General features: G+C 37.9%; 1 protein-coding gene across 2 annotated transcripts in view; it reads left to right on the top strand.

Moving 5' to 3' along the window:
* Positions 1-16,213, top strand: part of pias2 (protein inhibitor of activated STAT, 2) — a 42,140-nt gene extending 25,927 nt beyond the window's left edge. For both annotated transcript variants that reach the window (XM_088009188.1, XM_088009189.1), the window contains exons 10-14: positions 1,118-1,251; positions 7,204-7,399; positions 10,096-10,232; positions 10,321-10,358; positions 14,411-16,213. In XM_088009188.1, coding sequence (XP_087865314.1) covers positions 1,118-1,251; positions 7,204-7,399; positions 10,096-10,232; positions 10,321-10,358; positions 14,411-14,623 — 718 coding nt within the window. In that variant the 3' untranslated portion in view covers positions 14,624-16,213. The remainder of the gene's footprint in view (positions 1-1,117; positions 1,252-7,203; positions 7,400-10,095; positions 10,233-10,320; positions 10,359-14,410) is intronic.
* Positions 16,214-17,319: the final 1,106 nt, after the last annotated feature.

Raw genomic sequence — 17,319 nt, forward strand, 5'->3', positions numbered from 1 at the left:
TGTATTCAATTTCTGGTAGACATCATAGCATTGGACTGGTGCATTACATAGACACAGACAAACGTTAGTCCACGGCTCCAAGACGCACGTTTCTTGATAGCTAAGAGCCCTCTCAGCTCCTCTCAACATGGAGAAGGAGCAGCTCTACTCTGAATGTCTCTCAGACAACCAAGGTTTTCACCCTGTCTCTAAGGGAGAGCCCAGACACCCTGCGGAAGAAACTCATTGCAGCATCTTGATTCAATTTTGTAGCGATTTTATTCTTTCGGTCATGATCCAGATCGATGAAGGTAGGAATGTAGATTAACCAGGGAATCAAGAGTTTCACCTTTTTAATCAGCTATCTCTTTACCACAACAGGCCGTTACAGCACCTACATACCTGCAGATACAGTCCCAATCCACTTATCAATCTCCCACTCCACTTTTCCCTCACTCATGAGAGTGACATAGATACTTAAATTCCTCTACTTGGAACAGGACCTCTTTTCTGATCTTGAGAAGGCACTCTAACCTTTCCCGACTCAAGACCATGATCTTGGATTTGGAGGCACTGATCCTCATCTACTCAGCTGCTTTACAGTGAGCTGTGAACTGCCCTAGCAAAAACTGTAGATTGTGACCTGATATAGCCAATAGAACCACATCATCTGCAAAGAGCAGAGACACGACCCTAAGGCCTCCAAAATGTATCCCCTCAACACCTTGGCTGCACCTAGAAATTATGGCCATGAAAGTTATAAACAGAATTGGTGAAAAAGGGCAGCCTTCATAGAGGAAACAAGCCTGACTTACTGACTTATCACTTGCCCTACTAGTACCATCAACTGCTTGTGGGGTTCCACAGGCCAAAAAGACCCAACAGGATTCCTTCTTTAACCTGATACCATCCCTTACTTCAACAGTTGTACAAATATTTTTTTTATTTTAGCTATTTCTTACTTATTTGGTTATTTTTTTATTGCTTTATTATATTTCAATGTTTAAGCTACTGGTGATCCAGGTAGCTAATGTCACTTTAAATGAGATGTCGAAATAAACTTTGACTTAACTGAGAGAAAAGACAAATTTATTCAAAAAGGGTAGTGAATTAAGTGAATATTTTACTCTCTTCTCAGTTTATTCTTGGAGATCCTTAATGACTGCTCAGATGTTGATGAAATCAAGTTTCAAGAGGACGGGACCTGGTGCCCAATGAGACCGAAGAAGGATCCGGTCAAGTTCTCTGTTCATTCAGTTGGAAAAGAAGAATGTAAGTACATAATATTCTCTAATCACTTAGTACCAGTATAATAATTATAATAGGAAAATAAATAATTGGAATTTAGTTATATACCGTCTTGCAAAATTATTCATGCAGTTTGAACTTTTGTATATTTTGCGATGCTACAACCACAAACTTCTGTGTGTTCTGAATTTTTTTTTAGAACTATTCAAGTGTTGCATAGTGGAAAGTAGTGAATTGAAAGATATGCATAGGTTTTGAGAATAAAAAAGTACAAAAGGCATGCATTTTCCCTTACACGCATTGACACCCCTTAATAATATCCAGTGTAATTCATACATAAGTTCCTTATTTAATAGTTAATTTGTTGCATGTTCACCATTAACAAAGACTAGTTCTAAATTCAGACTAACCACTAAAATATTTTTGAACCAAACTTAAAGGGCTGTACAGAGGTGCAGGATTAAAGTCCTGCAGCCCATGCAAGGACAAGGGGGACAGGAGTATAGGGGGGCTTTGCTTGAGCAAGGTCCCCCTGCTCAAGCCAACACATGTCCATACCCATCTGATGTTTGCCATTGACCATCTGGATGTTCTGGAAAAGGTCAAGTTGTCTGATGAGAAAAAAAATAGTGCTTTTTGGTCAAAACTACACTCACCGTATTTGGAAGAAGGAGGATGAGTACAACCCCAATAATGCAATTCCAACTATGAAGCATGGAGGTGGAAACATCACTCTTTGCGGATGCTTTTTACAAAGATGACAGTCTCCTTTCCTCAGTAAAGGCACTGAAGATGGGTTGTGGTTGGACTTCCAGCATGACAATCATCTGAGAAAACCTGCTAGTGGTTTACAAGGTAGAGCATGTAAATGACCGTTTATTTTCTGTCACATGAGCTCAAAGTTCAACGTGTACAGTAGTGGCAGTGTTTCTTGTTTTCTGTGATCTATAATGCTTTGCACACACATCAACAGCTGATATTTTGATTTAATTTAAAATAATGGCAAATAAATACAATAGATGAATACAACTGACAGAAATAGGTGAAACATTTTTATATTTAATGGTGGAGAAAATAATTTCTTTTTATCTGTAAATTGGAAGAATAATGAAACAAAAATAGACATTTTCGTTTCATTATTCTAACAATTTACAGATAGCCCTAAAATGTTATTAATGCACTCCATATTTTATTCTTTCCATGTGTTTGACATCATTGAAAAGCTTAGTGCGCATGCACCACAGTGTGTTCAGTCTGCTGCAGTTACTCCTGCTTATATTTTTTTTCCTTACTTTTTTATATTTCCTTCATAATTTTATTTTCAAGGTACAAGAAAATCCTGTTCTACAATGGTGGTAAAGAGAGTCTGGATCTTTTTCTTCGCTGTATTTTTTGTGTGTGTTTTTTGTATTTTATTGAACACACCAAGTTACAATTAAATTTACAGCAATGAAAACAAACAGAGTGGATAGATGTATAAAATTATTAAGCCCATCCCATCTCCAGGAACATCACAAAATGATCTCATCCTATTTATAAGCATGGCATCAGAAAACCTTAATTCTACTTTCAGATTCTTGCTTAATACAATTCAGTAATATGCTAATAATAACTAATATTAACAACAAAGTAATCATAATGACGCTAACAATGCTATGTAATATAATACATCCAGACAGTTATAATTATACTAATGTTTGAATTGTTTAATGTTTGTACATTGTTTTAATTCCACAATCAAACTGTTCCATAGTTTCACATTGTGATGTGAAACTATGGAACAGTTTGATTGTGGAATCAATCTGAAACGCAAAAACTTCTTGTGGTTTTGATCTTACAAACTTTGAATTTGTATTTTCCTTTGAAATTATAAAATCCTTCTCTTGAAAACCATTTTTTAAAATATTTTCGGGTAATTGTTCATTTTGTGCTTTAAATAAGATACATGCTGTTTGTAAACTTGCCAAATCAGTAAGTTTTAATAATTTATAATGTATAAGTAATGGATTTGTGTGATCCAGATTGGTAACCTCATTGACAATTCATGTTTCTCTTTTTTGTAGTTTAATTAATAGATGTAATAAATTTGCATAATTATTGCCCCATATCTCTGCACGGTAACTGAGGTACAGTAATACTAAGGAACAGTAAAAAATGTGTCATGCTTTCTTTCAACCAACAGTTTGGCATTATTCAATATGAAAATACTCTGATATTTTCTTTTGGATATATCGAATATGTGATTTCCAATTAACCTTATCAATAATAACTCCAGAAATTTGTGTTCCTGAACCCTTTCTATATTTACTCCATTTATCTCTATTTTTATTTCAGAACTTTTCTGCAATTCCCAAATAGCATTATTTTAGTTTTAATCAAATTTAATAACGTGTTACCATCAAACCACACCTTCAGTTTGTTCATTTTCTTGTTTATATTATTTAGTTGTTCTTCCATATGATTTCCAACAAAAATATATTTGTCATCTGCAAATAATACAAATGACACAAATACTACTGGGCACAACAACTTGACTGCTTCGTTTATACCACGGATCAGCTGATTGCGCTGAAGCCACTCGGCATGGTGTCCAGACCCACCGAAATCCCTGAAGAGATGTGGAGAAGGACACATCAATCAGAGGAGGAAACAAACAGCAGAGGAGAGCAATAAGAAAGAAACCACAGAAGCTTATGGAGAAGAGGAGATATAAGCCGTTTCTCCCCTCCATTACTATGGGCAACATAAGATCAAAGGTCAACAAGATGGAGGAATTGTCCATCTTGACCACTTCATGACCACCTGGCCAGGAGACAAGCAAGTATGGGGAATGTAGCATAATGTGTTTGACGGAGACATGGCTGAACCCGGACATTTCTGATGCCAATGTCTCCATTGAGGGCTACCAGGCTGTTTGGGCCGATGGGGATTGCACCAAGAATGGTAAGCGGAAAGGAGGGGGGCTTGCCATTTTAGTAAACAACCATTGGCGCAATCCTGCTAAGATAACGGTCAAGGAGCGAATCTGTTGCCTGACATTGTACTCTTGGCAGTTGGACTACGTCCATTTCACTTGCCCCGCGAATATTCCCATGTTGTCGTGGTGACTGTTTACATTCCTCCACTCCAGAGTAGCTTGCTTTCAGACTGGGCATCCTACTGCATTCATGATTTTCTCAGCTGATTTTAATCATGTCACCATGGATAGAAACCTGTCCAATTTCACCCAGTGTTTGAACTGTCCCACCTGAGAGAAGAGAACTCTGGACTGCTGTATGCTAACGTAAAGGATGCATACAGTTCCTCTCCCCTCAATCCACTCGGATGGTCGAATCATAACCTGGTGTACCTCAGCCCATGTTATATACCTCTGGTGAAGAGACAGCCTGCAACTACGAGGACAGTGAGGAGGTGGTCAAAGGAGGTCACTGAGACACTACAGGGGTGTTTTGAGGCCACTGACTGACAGGCACTCTGTGAGGCAAATATGGAAGATATCCAATAAGACATGCCGTAAGAACGCAAATAGCAGCATTCCTGATCAACTACAACTGTCTAATTGAGTTATTAGGCATGCCTATGAAGACACTGTTGCAGTAAGAAACATCTTATTGTGGCCTTGCCAGTCTCCAGACCTGAACCCAATAGGAAATCTTTGGAGGGAGCTGAAAGTCTGTATTTCCCTGTGACAACCCCAAAACCTGAAGGATCTGGAGATCTTTATGGAAGAGTTCTCCAAAATCCCTGCTGCAGCAAACTGGGGCTTTTGTAAATGATTGAGTAATTGAGTATTACAGTATATATGTTATTCTGATGATTAATAGAGTAATTGAAAAAAAAATATTTGATTAAAAAAAATTGGTAAATACTGTTATAACAGCAGTATTATCAGATATAGGCCTACATTTTCATATTTCAGCATCCCTAACAGTTTTCTATAGTTTAGAAAATTTACCTGTAACAATAATAGCACACTTTTGAAGTTAACCTGGACAAAAAATGTTCGAAAATCTGAAAATATATTCAATTTAATAATAAAGAGCCAGACTCACAAAGACATTTGTAAAAAAAATAAAATAAAAATGTTGATGCATCAGCTTTTAGTTTATGTATCCATCTTCAGTCAGTTTAATAGATGAACACTCACTTTGCCCATGCTTTTATATCCATTTGAGTGGCTGGATTTGGCTCCTCTGTCACATGCAGAAGCACATCTACCAGCTGTGTTCTGCCAGGTTGCACTCCATTACCCATTTGTTGCGACCAGGATTGTGGTAACTTTATTTTCCGGTTTGTTTGTAAAGCTACACTTACATTAAGGATCAATTACAGCGCAGCCAGCCGTTGTGTTCAGTCTATCTGCTCTCACCTGTAACAAAACACCCTCTGCGCTCTTCCCCGCCGTTCACTCTGAAGCAGCCACCAGGCAGCAGCTCCAGGAGGAGAAAGACTGCTGTACTCCAGGCATCGCTCTAGCCAATGTAAGGTTGCTTGAAATGATAAAAACCATTATCATAAATCAATGAAATAACTCTGTATTCCCTGACCGAACTTGAAAATTGAATGTTATGCTGCTAACACTTATCATTCGTCAGCAATTCATCGGCAGAAGTAAAGGTGTTGCGCAACACAAAGAATCACATGATATGCTAAATAAAAAAACATAATTTAACAAAGCTTTGAGGCAGATAATTTGGCTCAAGGAATTGTAATAATCAAAGTACTCAAATAATTTGAGGAATTGTTACAGCCCTGGTGCAAACCTCGTTGAGAAGAACAGGAAATATCTGACATCTGTAATTGGAAACAAACTTTTCTGTACCAAATATTTAGTTTTGTTTTTCTGATGTATCAAATACTTATGTCATGCAATAAAATGCAAATTAATTTCTTAAAAATCACTTTCACTATCAGAGAAAGTTATTCAAAAAATTATCAAAATTTTCAAAAAGTTTAGAAATTTCTTATAAGACTATAAAATTTGAAAGAGTCTTATGGCAGCAGATGCTCCCACCAGATACTAATGATTCCCAAAATACTAAAGGTCACAGACTGATGGAGCCTAAAAAGATCAGTGCTATTCAAGACATCTGTTAAAAAATCCTCAGACCATTGTTCTCCAGAGATCACTGATAGCTAAGTTCAAAACAGAACTGCCTAAATAAAAAAGCATCTTCAAGCAAATTCCGATTCCCAATTTCTTGTTTAATTTGAAAATTCTTAATGGCGTTCTGGGAGATGCAAATACTTCACTAGCTGGAATTAAGTAAAATGCCATTCTTTAAGAGTGGTGTTTTAATGTGTTAATGAAAAAATTTGGAATCACACTTGAGGTCTAATCTTTAAAAGGTTTATGTGTATGAAAACTGGTGCAAACTTGATGGCACGCACAAAGCTGATGTACAAACCAGGTGAAAACAGGTATGTGTCAGTAAAAAAGCATCATTGCAGACACAATCCATTTAGGATTCAAGGAGCAGGAAGGAATCAGACTCTTAAGTGCTAATGCAAAAATGTCAGACTCAGGTTTGAACTGAGTCCCAGCCCGACTGTGCAGGAGGGCATTCAGGCTCTATAACCATCACTGCTCTCAATAAACCCAATAACTATTTTTCATTCCTGTTGTTATTTGCAGTTTTTCTAATTTTCTAATTTCTGCTGCTACTTACACATATACCCCCAATTCTGTACTGGATCACTTTAAAATACCCAGACAAATGCCACTTGGTCGGTCCCACAACCCCTTTCCAAAGCTTACACACGAAGGTCATCAGGATAAAAATAAAAATGAGTAATTGATAGGCCAATACTAATGTTAATAGCGATATATCATGCATTCGTAATGTAAATAATGAAAGAGGTGGATAAAAGGAAGGCTGGGACTGTGTGCTTAACATAGAATAAAACAATATTTTAAGAATAAAATATTGTTTATGGTAATAGAGCATGTTTAATATTTTTAACATTATTTTTCAGCCACAACTCCTTTACACCAGTCATCAGTGGTAGTCCATCCTGTGGAACCCAATCTCAACAAGAAAACTGATGTAATTGATCTGACACTAGAAAGCTCCTCATCTTCTGATGATGATGATGATGATACAAGCACAACCCCCCCATCTAAGAGACAGTGCATTTACATCTCCAAGAATGAGGAAATTCATGCTAAAGGGTAAGCTGAATTTAAAGTGTGCTTTGATTAACATCAATAGATCTGTTAAAAAGATGCTGTATGTAAATCTTTACACATAGTTATTCAGTATTCACAACCACCTTCAGCATGTTATATTACTATTTGCACCAAAATATATATATATACATACATATATATATATATATATATATATATATATATATATATATATATATATATATATATATATATATATAAATAAAATTCCCTTCATTCCCTTCATTCCCTTCTCACCCTCCGCGGGTTCTCTCTCTCTCTCTCTCTCTCTCTCTCTCTCTCTCTCTCTCTCTTTCTTGGACAACGCTTTTGGTTGTCCAAGCTTTAAGAGACACACACACACACACACACACATATATATATAGGGCTGTGTAATATCGATATTGCGATATATATCGATATTTTCTTAGAAAAAATTGATATTCATCCGCAAGTATCGTGACATCTAACTGTCACCTTGCTCACTCACTGCTTGCTTCACCAGGAGAGTGATTAGGTCATCTGGCTTAGAGTGATTCCTTCAGATGTTAAGTGTCACGGTTAAAAAGGTATCAAACTATTCAGAGCAGAGTACTTGGTGCACTTTATTTACTTTACAAATGCTTGTAAGCTACAGTTTGTACTGCTTCAATTAAAAGAAACATGTTTTCTCACCACTTCTTTGATCCATTTTGTCTAGCTGTCGACTTTAAGTCTGTGTCCATGTCCAACCAGAGCCAGGTATTGTGTAGTTGGTGGTTTTAATCAGTTTTCAGTTAAATTAATTCAATCCAACTCTATAACAGTCACAAAATGTCACCAAAATCACTCTGTCCCTCTAAAATCTTTCAGAAAATCGCAAAAGTGTATTGAATTGTATCGTTTGCTAAATATCGCAATATATATCATATCGTGGGCAGAATATCGTGTATCGTATCGTGAGATTATTGTGTCACTACAGCCCTATACACACACACACACACACACATATATATATATGTGTATATATATATGTGTGTGTGTGTGTGTGTGTGCGTATATACCATGTCCACAAGGTTTAGGAGTGTGTTTATGGGGATTTTTGACCGTTCTTCCAGAAGTGTATTTGTGAGGTCACACACTAATGTTGGACGAGAAGGCCTGGTTGTCTGTCTCCGCTCTAATTCGTCCCAAAACTTGACTGGTTGAGGTCAGGCCAGTCAAGTTCATCCACAGCAGGCTTTCCCATCTATGTCTTTATGGACCTTGCTTTGTGCTCTGTTGCACAGTCATGTTGGAAGAGGAAGGGACCTGCTCTAAACTGTTCCCACAAAGTTGGAAGCATGGAATTATCAAAATGTCTTGGTATGCTGAAGCATTCAGAGTTCCTTTCACTGGAACTAAGAGGCCATGCCCAGCTCCTGAAAAACAACCCCACACCATAATCCCTCCTCCACCAAACTTTACAATTAGCACAGTGCAGTCACACAAGTACTGTTCTCTTGGCAACCACCAAACCAAAACTTGTCCATCAGATTGCCAGATGGAGAAACAAAATTTGTCACTCCAGAGAAAGCACCTCCACTGCTCTAGAGTCCAGTGGCAGTGTGCTTTACACCACTGCATCCTTTGCATTGCACTTGGTGATGTATGGCTTGGATGGAGCTGCTCCACCATAGAAACCCATTCCATGAAGCTCTCCGCGCACTGTTCTTGAGCTAATCTAAAAGGCCACAAGAAGATTGGAGGTCTGTAGTGATGGACTCTGCTGGTGGCGACCTCTTGGCATTTTGCACTTTAGCATTCGCTGACCCCACTCCGTCAGTTTATGTGGTCTACCACTTTGTGGCTGAGTTGCTGTCGTTCCCAAACACTTCCATTTTCTTATAATACAGTTGACTGGAATATTTGGGAGCAAGGAAATTTCACGACTGGATTTGTTGCACAGGTGGCAACCTATCACAGTTCCACACTGGAATTCACTGAGTTTCTGAAAGCGACCCATTCTTTCACAATTGTTTGTATAAACATTCTGCATGCTTAGGAGCTTGATTTTATACACCTGTGGCCATGGAAGTGATTGGAACAGCTGATTCCAATAATTTGGATGAGTGATATATTCTGTAGCTTTTCCATTTCATGCCTATTGAGTTTTTAATAAGCATCACAGAGACTGTTTTGGTTGCCCAAGCTTTAAGAGACAAGTTGTCCTAATATATGCACATGTGGCTTTTAAACTTGACTCATACCTTTATAAGTTCTCCAAAGAAACATGATTTCTCACAGAATTATATAAATGTCCATACGAGTCAGCCTGTGTCCAGTTTGAGTGAAAGCAGGTGTGCACAATCCGTGCCGATGTAAACTTAAGAGATCAAGCCGCTACAGCAGCCAATGCGCAGAGGCACACTCCCAGTTCAATGTATCAACTATAAAAACTATGAACCCATCTTCAGGAATAATTCTGCCCTGCCAGTAAAAGGCACAGCAGAGATGCTTGTTTGGCTTATTTAAAAAAATGATACAAGCAAATAATACACTGGGGGGAAAACTGGGTGGTTTCCTCCTTCTCATATTTTTTTCTATTTTGCTCTTGTTCCAATTTTTCATCTCTTATTAAAAGAAGAAATCTTGAATTCACTGATAAAATATATCAGCACAAAGTATCTGATGTGTTGACTGTGATCCTGAGTGGTTCCCATTTTTCTGTTTTCTGTCAGTGTGTTGACGTACCAGCCCTCTCTTCGTATGCCGAATGTTCCAGGCCTGGAACAGTCATACCTTACCTCAGCGATTGCCGAATATGCAGTTCCTTTCCGCCCATCTACCCTAAGTTCCATTCCTACTGAATTGCAAAGTAAGTTAGTAAAATGTGCCCAACTTTAGATATTTGCACAGCCCCTAACTACGAGTACCATTAACTTTGTGTTGGTTTGTACTTACAGGTCTGGATTTGTTTTCATTAATCCCAACAGATCCTCAGGTAAGCTTAGTGAGGTTTTTTTTCATCAGATAATGTCTATTAATTTGTCATGTCCAGGCTTTGATAAAAAATATATAAATCTGGAAAATTAAGAGAAAAATCAAAGCTTTTATTAATACTTTGAAGGTCAATGGATGAAATACCACACTATCTCTAAATTGTCATATAGTCAACTAAGCAGCAGACAGTCCTAAAGATTCTACTGTAAAATTACTAAAGCACTCCCAATCAAAATCTTAAAACCAGGATAAGTCAGAAGTATTGTCTTTTCCTATAGCTGGATCATAATATCATAAATGGGCCTTCAAAATGTAAAAGGATACAGGACTAACAGACGAAACAAATACAGCAGGCAATTTAATAAAAATATTTGATGTACTCCTAGATTAGCATTAGCAAAGTCTTAACTTTATTTGAAGGGGAGTGAATAAGACTGTCATGACACTTTCATAAACATGACTTAACACCTGTCATGAACATGAATGAATATTTATGACTGTTGTCATAAAGCGTCATTCGGTAAATTATGACACTTTCAATACAAAGTTGACATTATTCAAAATGTCTTTATTATGACAACTTGACATTAACCAAGAAATCATTACTGTTTAAACTTTACCTTTAATAACATAAAGTTACCTAATTTTTAAAGTGCAATCAGTAATACTTTTATAACAAATTTATATCAGTAATGATTTCTTGGTTAATGTCAAGTTGTCATAACAAAGGCATTTTGAATCATGTCAACTTTGTATTAAAAGTGTCAAAATTTACCGAATGACGCTTTATGACAACAGTCATAAATATTCATGAAGGCTTATTCATGTTCATGACAGGTGTTTATGACAGTGTCATGTCAGTCTTATTCACCCCCCTTCAAATAAAGTGTTACCATTAGCATTCTGTTTCGTTTTTGTGTGTATGCCCTGTCTCAAACTCTAGTAGGTTGTGGCAGATGTCCATTCACACAAAGCCATGTTCTGCTTCCTGTTTAAAGAGGAGTTTTCATACTAGTTTGTCTCTAAATGCATGCTCAGCATGAGAGATTACTGGAAAGTCAGTGACAATGCGATTGTCCACTGTGGCCACATGTTCATCCACGAGGAGTGAATGACTCGATACAACATCCATCCATCCATATATCCATCCATCCATCCATCCATCCATCCATCCATCCATCCATCCTCACTCCCTCTGCTTATCCAGGGTTGGGTCGTAGGGTTAGCAGCTTAAGAAGGGAGGCCCAGACTTCCCTCTCCCCAGCCACATGCTCCAACTCCCGCGGGGGAATCCCAAGGTGTTCACAAGCCAGCCGAGAGACATAGTCCCTCCAGTGTGTCCTGGGTTTCCCCAGGGCCTCCTCCCGGTGGGAGTGCCCCCGAACACGTCACCAGGGAGGTGTCCAGGAGGCATCCTGCCCAAGCCACCTCAACTGGTTCCTCTCAAAGAGAAGGAGCAGTGGCTCTACTCTGAGTTCCTCCCGGATGACCGAGCTTCTCACCCTATCTCTAAGGGAGAGCCCAGAAACCCTACGGAGAAAACTCATTTTCCCTGCTTGGATCCATGACCTCATTCTTTCGGTCATGACCATAGATGAGGGTAGGAACAGAGATCACGCGGTAAACCGAGAACTTCACTTTTTGGCTCAGCTCTCTCTTCACTACGACAGACTGGTACAGCACCCGCTTCACTGCAGACACTGCGCCAATCTGTCTGTTGGTCTCCCAACAGACAGATTGGGAGACAAGATCCTGAGATACTTGAACTCTTCCACTTTGGGCAGGACATCCCCCATGAGCCGGAGAAGGCACTCTACCCTGTTCCAGCTCAAGACCGCAAAAGGGTGCCTCGGATTTAGAGGCATTGATCCTCATCCCGGCCGTTTCATTCTCAGCTGCAAATCGCTGCAGTGAGAGATATAGGTAACGACCTGATGAAGACAATAGGACCACATCATCTGCAAAAAGCAGAGATGCAATCCAGAACGGATCCCCTCCACACCTCGGCTGCACCTAGAAATTCTGTCCATGAAAGTAATGTGACGAAGGGCAGTTTTGGCGGAGTTGAACTCTCACCAAAAACGAGCCTGACTTATCAACAAGGACCTAACACCCCCGTATCGAAGGGCCCAGTACCCCATATTTCTGGAGAACAGGGCTCCCCAAAGGACACAGTTGAACGCCTTCTCCAAGTCCACTAAAACCCATGTAGACCGGTTGGGCAAACTCCCACACACCCTCCAGGACCTTGGTGAGGATGTAGAGCTGGTCCAGTGTTCCACGACCAGGACAAAAACCACATTGCTCTTACTGAATCCGAGGTTCAACTATCTGGCCAGCAGCATGCTCGCGTCTGGGCGAGGGAACACTGGAACTAATAGTCTCACTCATCATAAGGGGTCTTCGGGCTGCGCTTTGTCTGGTTCCTCCCATAGGGCCTGTCTACCTTGGGTGATCCTACCAGAGGCACAAAGCCCCAGACAGCATACGTCCTAGGATCACTGGGATAATCAAAACCCTTAACCATGGGTTTTGATTATCCCTGGAGGGTATCCCTGGAGGGTATCGACCCCCCTTCATGGAGTCGATACTTCTCCATGGTGTGAGAGGTCGATACAATCTGCTAGGTTTTTTAAATGAAAACCTTTTTTTTTAAAGGCCTCAGTTTAGAGAAGTTCACTATTTTTGTTTTTAGACTAGTTTTATTTCCCATCAGCTGTTTGGTAATGTTGATCCATGTCTCATTATATTAGGCCATCAGTCATCATTTAATGTTTTAAATTGTATTTACATTAGATGAACATGCAGGGTGGCCCAAAAGAAGGATGACAATATGCAGGAAAGTCCTTTTTACAGGCATGCATTGTGAACTTCAGCATTGTCCTGTTGAAAGATGCAGTAATCACCACACCAACAAAGACCCTCTGTCAAGAGGAACAGTTACTGTAACATCTCCATATAACCCCATATAACCAGCTGCAGCTTGCCCAGCCTGAAACCCCGTTGTTATGTAGAACACCATCTGGACCATCAAGTCTGGGTTTTTTTTCCCCACATCGACAAATATTACTTTTTTCTACTTTTCAAAATCCCTTTGCTTGGGGATCCTTTCCATGATTAAAATGGATGTATTTGTAGTGTGATGAAGACATAACCTGTGAAGACATTTTTTGGTCTTTAAGCTATCTCTTACAGACATTCAGAGTAGGGGATTTTTTTTTCTCTGAGTCTTCTTGATTTTTTTTTTTTTTTTCACACCGTCAGGATCTTTTAAAAAATATGAAGACCGCATTACTCTGCCCAAACTTTGCAGAGATTGGACAAGAGGACCTACTTTTGCAAATCAACAGACCTGCCAGTTTCAATGCACAGAAAGCTTTTTGACTTAACTCTCTAGGCTTTTGAAAGGTAGAACATCTAAAACGAAGTGACATGAAAGTCAGAATTTATTTATTTATTTATTTGTTCATTTATTTATTTTTTGTATTTTATTGAACGTGCTAAGTTACAATTAAAATTCAATCAATGCAAACAATAAACATTCAAAGGAATATAAACTTGTTAAAACGCACCACTTCTATTTTGGTCGCTTAACACTAATGGTTTTAAACTCTTAACGATCTGATGAGCCACCTGTCTAAATTCAGTTTTTCTTACTGTGCTACCCTGTTTTGTCTCCTGAACCTGATTATGTTTTTGAATTTTTAAGCTGTAATAACAACCTCTTTAGAATCCATTAATATAAATGAAAGTAAAATTTTAATTTCTTCCCTATTTTTAAGCTTTTTATCAGGAAAAATAGTCAACAGAAAAATTGATATCCACTTGAACAGATTATGAAAGAATATTCACCTACGTTGCATTTTTGTAATATTCACCAAAAAAATCTTGAACATTTTCAACGTGATTGAACAGGTGTGATACTAGAATAAGCATTAAATGATTAGTACATTAATAGCTCAGGATCATATGAAATTCTTAAGATGTGCGACTGCAAATCTGTGCTAAAGAGATTTTAAGGGAGCTCAACTTGTTTTTTCTTCTTTTGTTCAGCATTACAGGCCCCAAATGTTTTTGGAAAACCTTTCAGGCAGCCTGCACAGCATACCCAGCACTAGCTCTGGTTTGGTATCCTCTACCTCCAGCAGCAACTTCAATGCCAGTGGTCATACTGCCACCTCCATCCACAGTACACCAGTCGTCACAGGAGGTTCCACTGGAGAAGTGACTGGAGGTAGCTTGTCGGATATTATTTCACTGGACTGAGCCACATTCCTCTACACCTTTCAATGCCTATTTTAAAGTTTTCTGTGGTAAATAGTAAATAGTTTTCAGATTCCTAGGCAATTTGATCTTGCCATTCTCTATTGCTATTTTTCCTGGATGAGTTAAATGGAAAGAGAGCAAAAACTTAACTTAAATTTATTTTTGTCACAACATGGTTTAGTTCATCATTTTAAATGTTCAATTACTTGTACCGTTCATGGAAAGTGCACAGATTCCCTCTGAGTGGACAGACCTCCTGAGAATGAAAAAGCTCCCATTAGAAGGAAGTAGAGTGAGTGGACCTAACCTAAGCAAGAAAAACCAGTGCAAAATAAATATTTTGAATTATACAAAAACTTGGTATGTGATAAAATGACCAACTTGCAGCTCATATATGTTATCAGTTGTGAGATATTATCTATATGTGTTTGAGTTTAGTTAACTGGAAATGGTTACTTAAAGAGCTGTATGTAAGAATATTTCATTTTCAGATGGACAGGATGTTTTTGCAACATTTAACCAGTCCTACTAAGACTTAAAAGATTCTAAATGTGAGCTGTGTACATAACTCTTTCTAGAATTTCTGCACAGCAATGTGTGTAACCAAAATCCTGATTGCTGGTAGTAAATGATGTGGAAGATTTGTATGACATAATTTTTTTTGAATGAATTAACATGTCAAAATTGGCTTTGTGTTGCTAGATAGCATAATAAAAATTAAAAAGCAAGTATTGTATCAGAAATCGCTTAAACTTTCAGAATTTCTCTTACTATAATTACCTGTAACTTTTTTTATTTAAGGTGTTTTATTTACTTAATAACTGTCAGCAAAATGTTTAAGCCGGAAAATCAGGAAGTGACAAAACTAGTAGAGCTGAAAACTGAATATCTTACATCAGGAAAATGTTTCTTCTGCAAGAATCTTTCTGCAGTTGTGTAACCTAACCTTGAGACAGATTGCATGAAATTACTTAATCACTGAGCCATACTCTTTTATGACAATGTAACCAGACTTAAACGTTCTTAAGAATAGTTTAGTTTTCATAAACAATAATTTGTGTCTTATTTTGGTTATCTGCAGTTCTAAACCTTGCCTTGTTGAACAGTATGTAAGGCTTTTTAAATTATTTTAAAGGAAACCTTCAAAGTTTATAAAGGTAACATTTTTAAATTGAAAATGTTTTATAGGTTTAGTCACAGGAAATATGAGTGACATCTTCCAACATGCTCAAATCAATAAAACCTCTGAAATGTTAAACAGTACATGAAGAGTGAAAAAATAGTAATAGTCTTCAACACACTTTGAAAGCTTAAAACCAGATGACGGAGCAAACAAATGCCATGTTTTTTGCTGATCATTTCTGCCACTGAGTTCTACAAATCACAGCCCACTTATCAAAAATTCACATTGAGGGAATAGTAAAACCTTTTGCCAAGACCTACCTTGCTAATAAAGTTAGCAAGGTATGTCTTGCATACACATTTTTTTGAGAATGCATATGGTATATTAAAGTTCCAAGTTTTTTGCAAATTTTAATTTTCAATTGGAAACTTGTTTATATGTTTTGATTAAAAGATTCAGAAAAAGCATTGAGTATATGTTTCAAAGTTTTTGCATGAACTTTTTTGTAATGCTGGGGTTGTGAATAACCAAGAACAAACCGAAATGAAATTGGTAGAGCAGAAAATGTGCACCAGCATGTAAATATGTAACATAGTATAACTGGATGCTAGCCTTTTAAGGTTAAGTAGATGTTGACAAAACCCCAATCTCTAAAAGGGAGACAGCAAACAGGGGAAAGAAAGGCTAAGCAGTGGCTGATAAATATATGAAGAAAATAATCATTCAAACACAACGTAGCATAGTACAGGTATCCAAATGCATTAAGCAACATGTTCATTAAGCCATTTTTTGTGATGAATCTCATGTAACAAGTTAATGCAGCAGGTAGGATGAACTTTAGGACTTACTAGGATGGCCCTTTTTCATTAGATTAAGCAGAGTTGAACTTTACTTAATGAACAATGCATTTTGAGTTGTTTTGGGGTTTTGATTTATTGATTTCTAGTTTCATTATTATTCTGTGTACCTTAGTGTTTTTGATTAAATCAGCCTTGTTTCTATTTTACTTTAGTTCAGTTCTTCTCATGATTCTAGTTTAATTAGTTTGTTCTTTCTTGTGTCTAGTGTGACCATTCATCTAGAAAGTCCGATTCATTTGGGGAGGTGTGAACGCGCAATCAAACTCTAATCCAGACTTAAAAAGTGAACACTGGTCTTCCTAAAAACCTCGGTCTGAGTTCAGTTGAGTGAACCCAGACCTTCAACTGAAGATCTGGCTTCAGCTGCAAGTGGATCGGAGACCGGAGCAGAAAACTCTGCTCTGTGGGTTTAGATGAGGTTTTGTGTCTCTTGCCATGGCAGCAACAGGTCTGTGTGTAGAGTAAAGCTGACACAGAGAGCGAGGAAAAGCAAAATATAAATGGTTTAAAGTTGTTTTACAACCGTTATCCCTTTGCTGTGGCGCACTGAAACCGCTGTCACTTTTAAACCTTTAATAAACGACAAAAACTGGACTAATTGCCTCGTTTGTTTGTAGAATGTGGCGATATCCATAACAATCATCAAAAAGGATCAAATATTTCATAAAGTATAGGAGCCATGGTTTGTTAAATTTTAACAAACTATATTAAAT

Source organism: Poecilia mexicana, unplaced genomic scaffold, assembly GCF_051168715.1.
Source record: "Poecilia mexicana isolate PSO_F unplaced genomic scaffold, ASM5116871v1 scaffold_9, whole genome shotgun sequence".
NCBI classification, from domain to species: domain Eukaryota; kingdom Metazoa; phylum Chordata; class Actinopteri; order Cyprinodontiformes; family Poeciliidae; genus Poecilia; species Poecilia mexicana.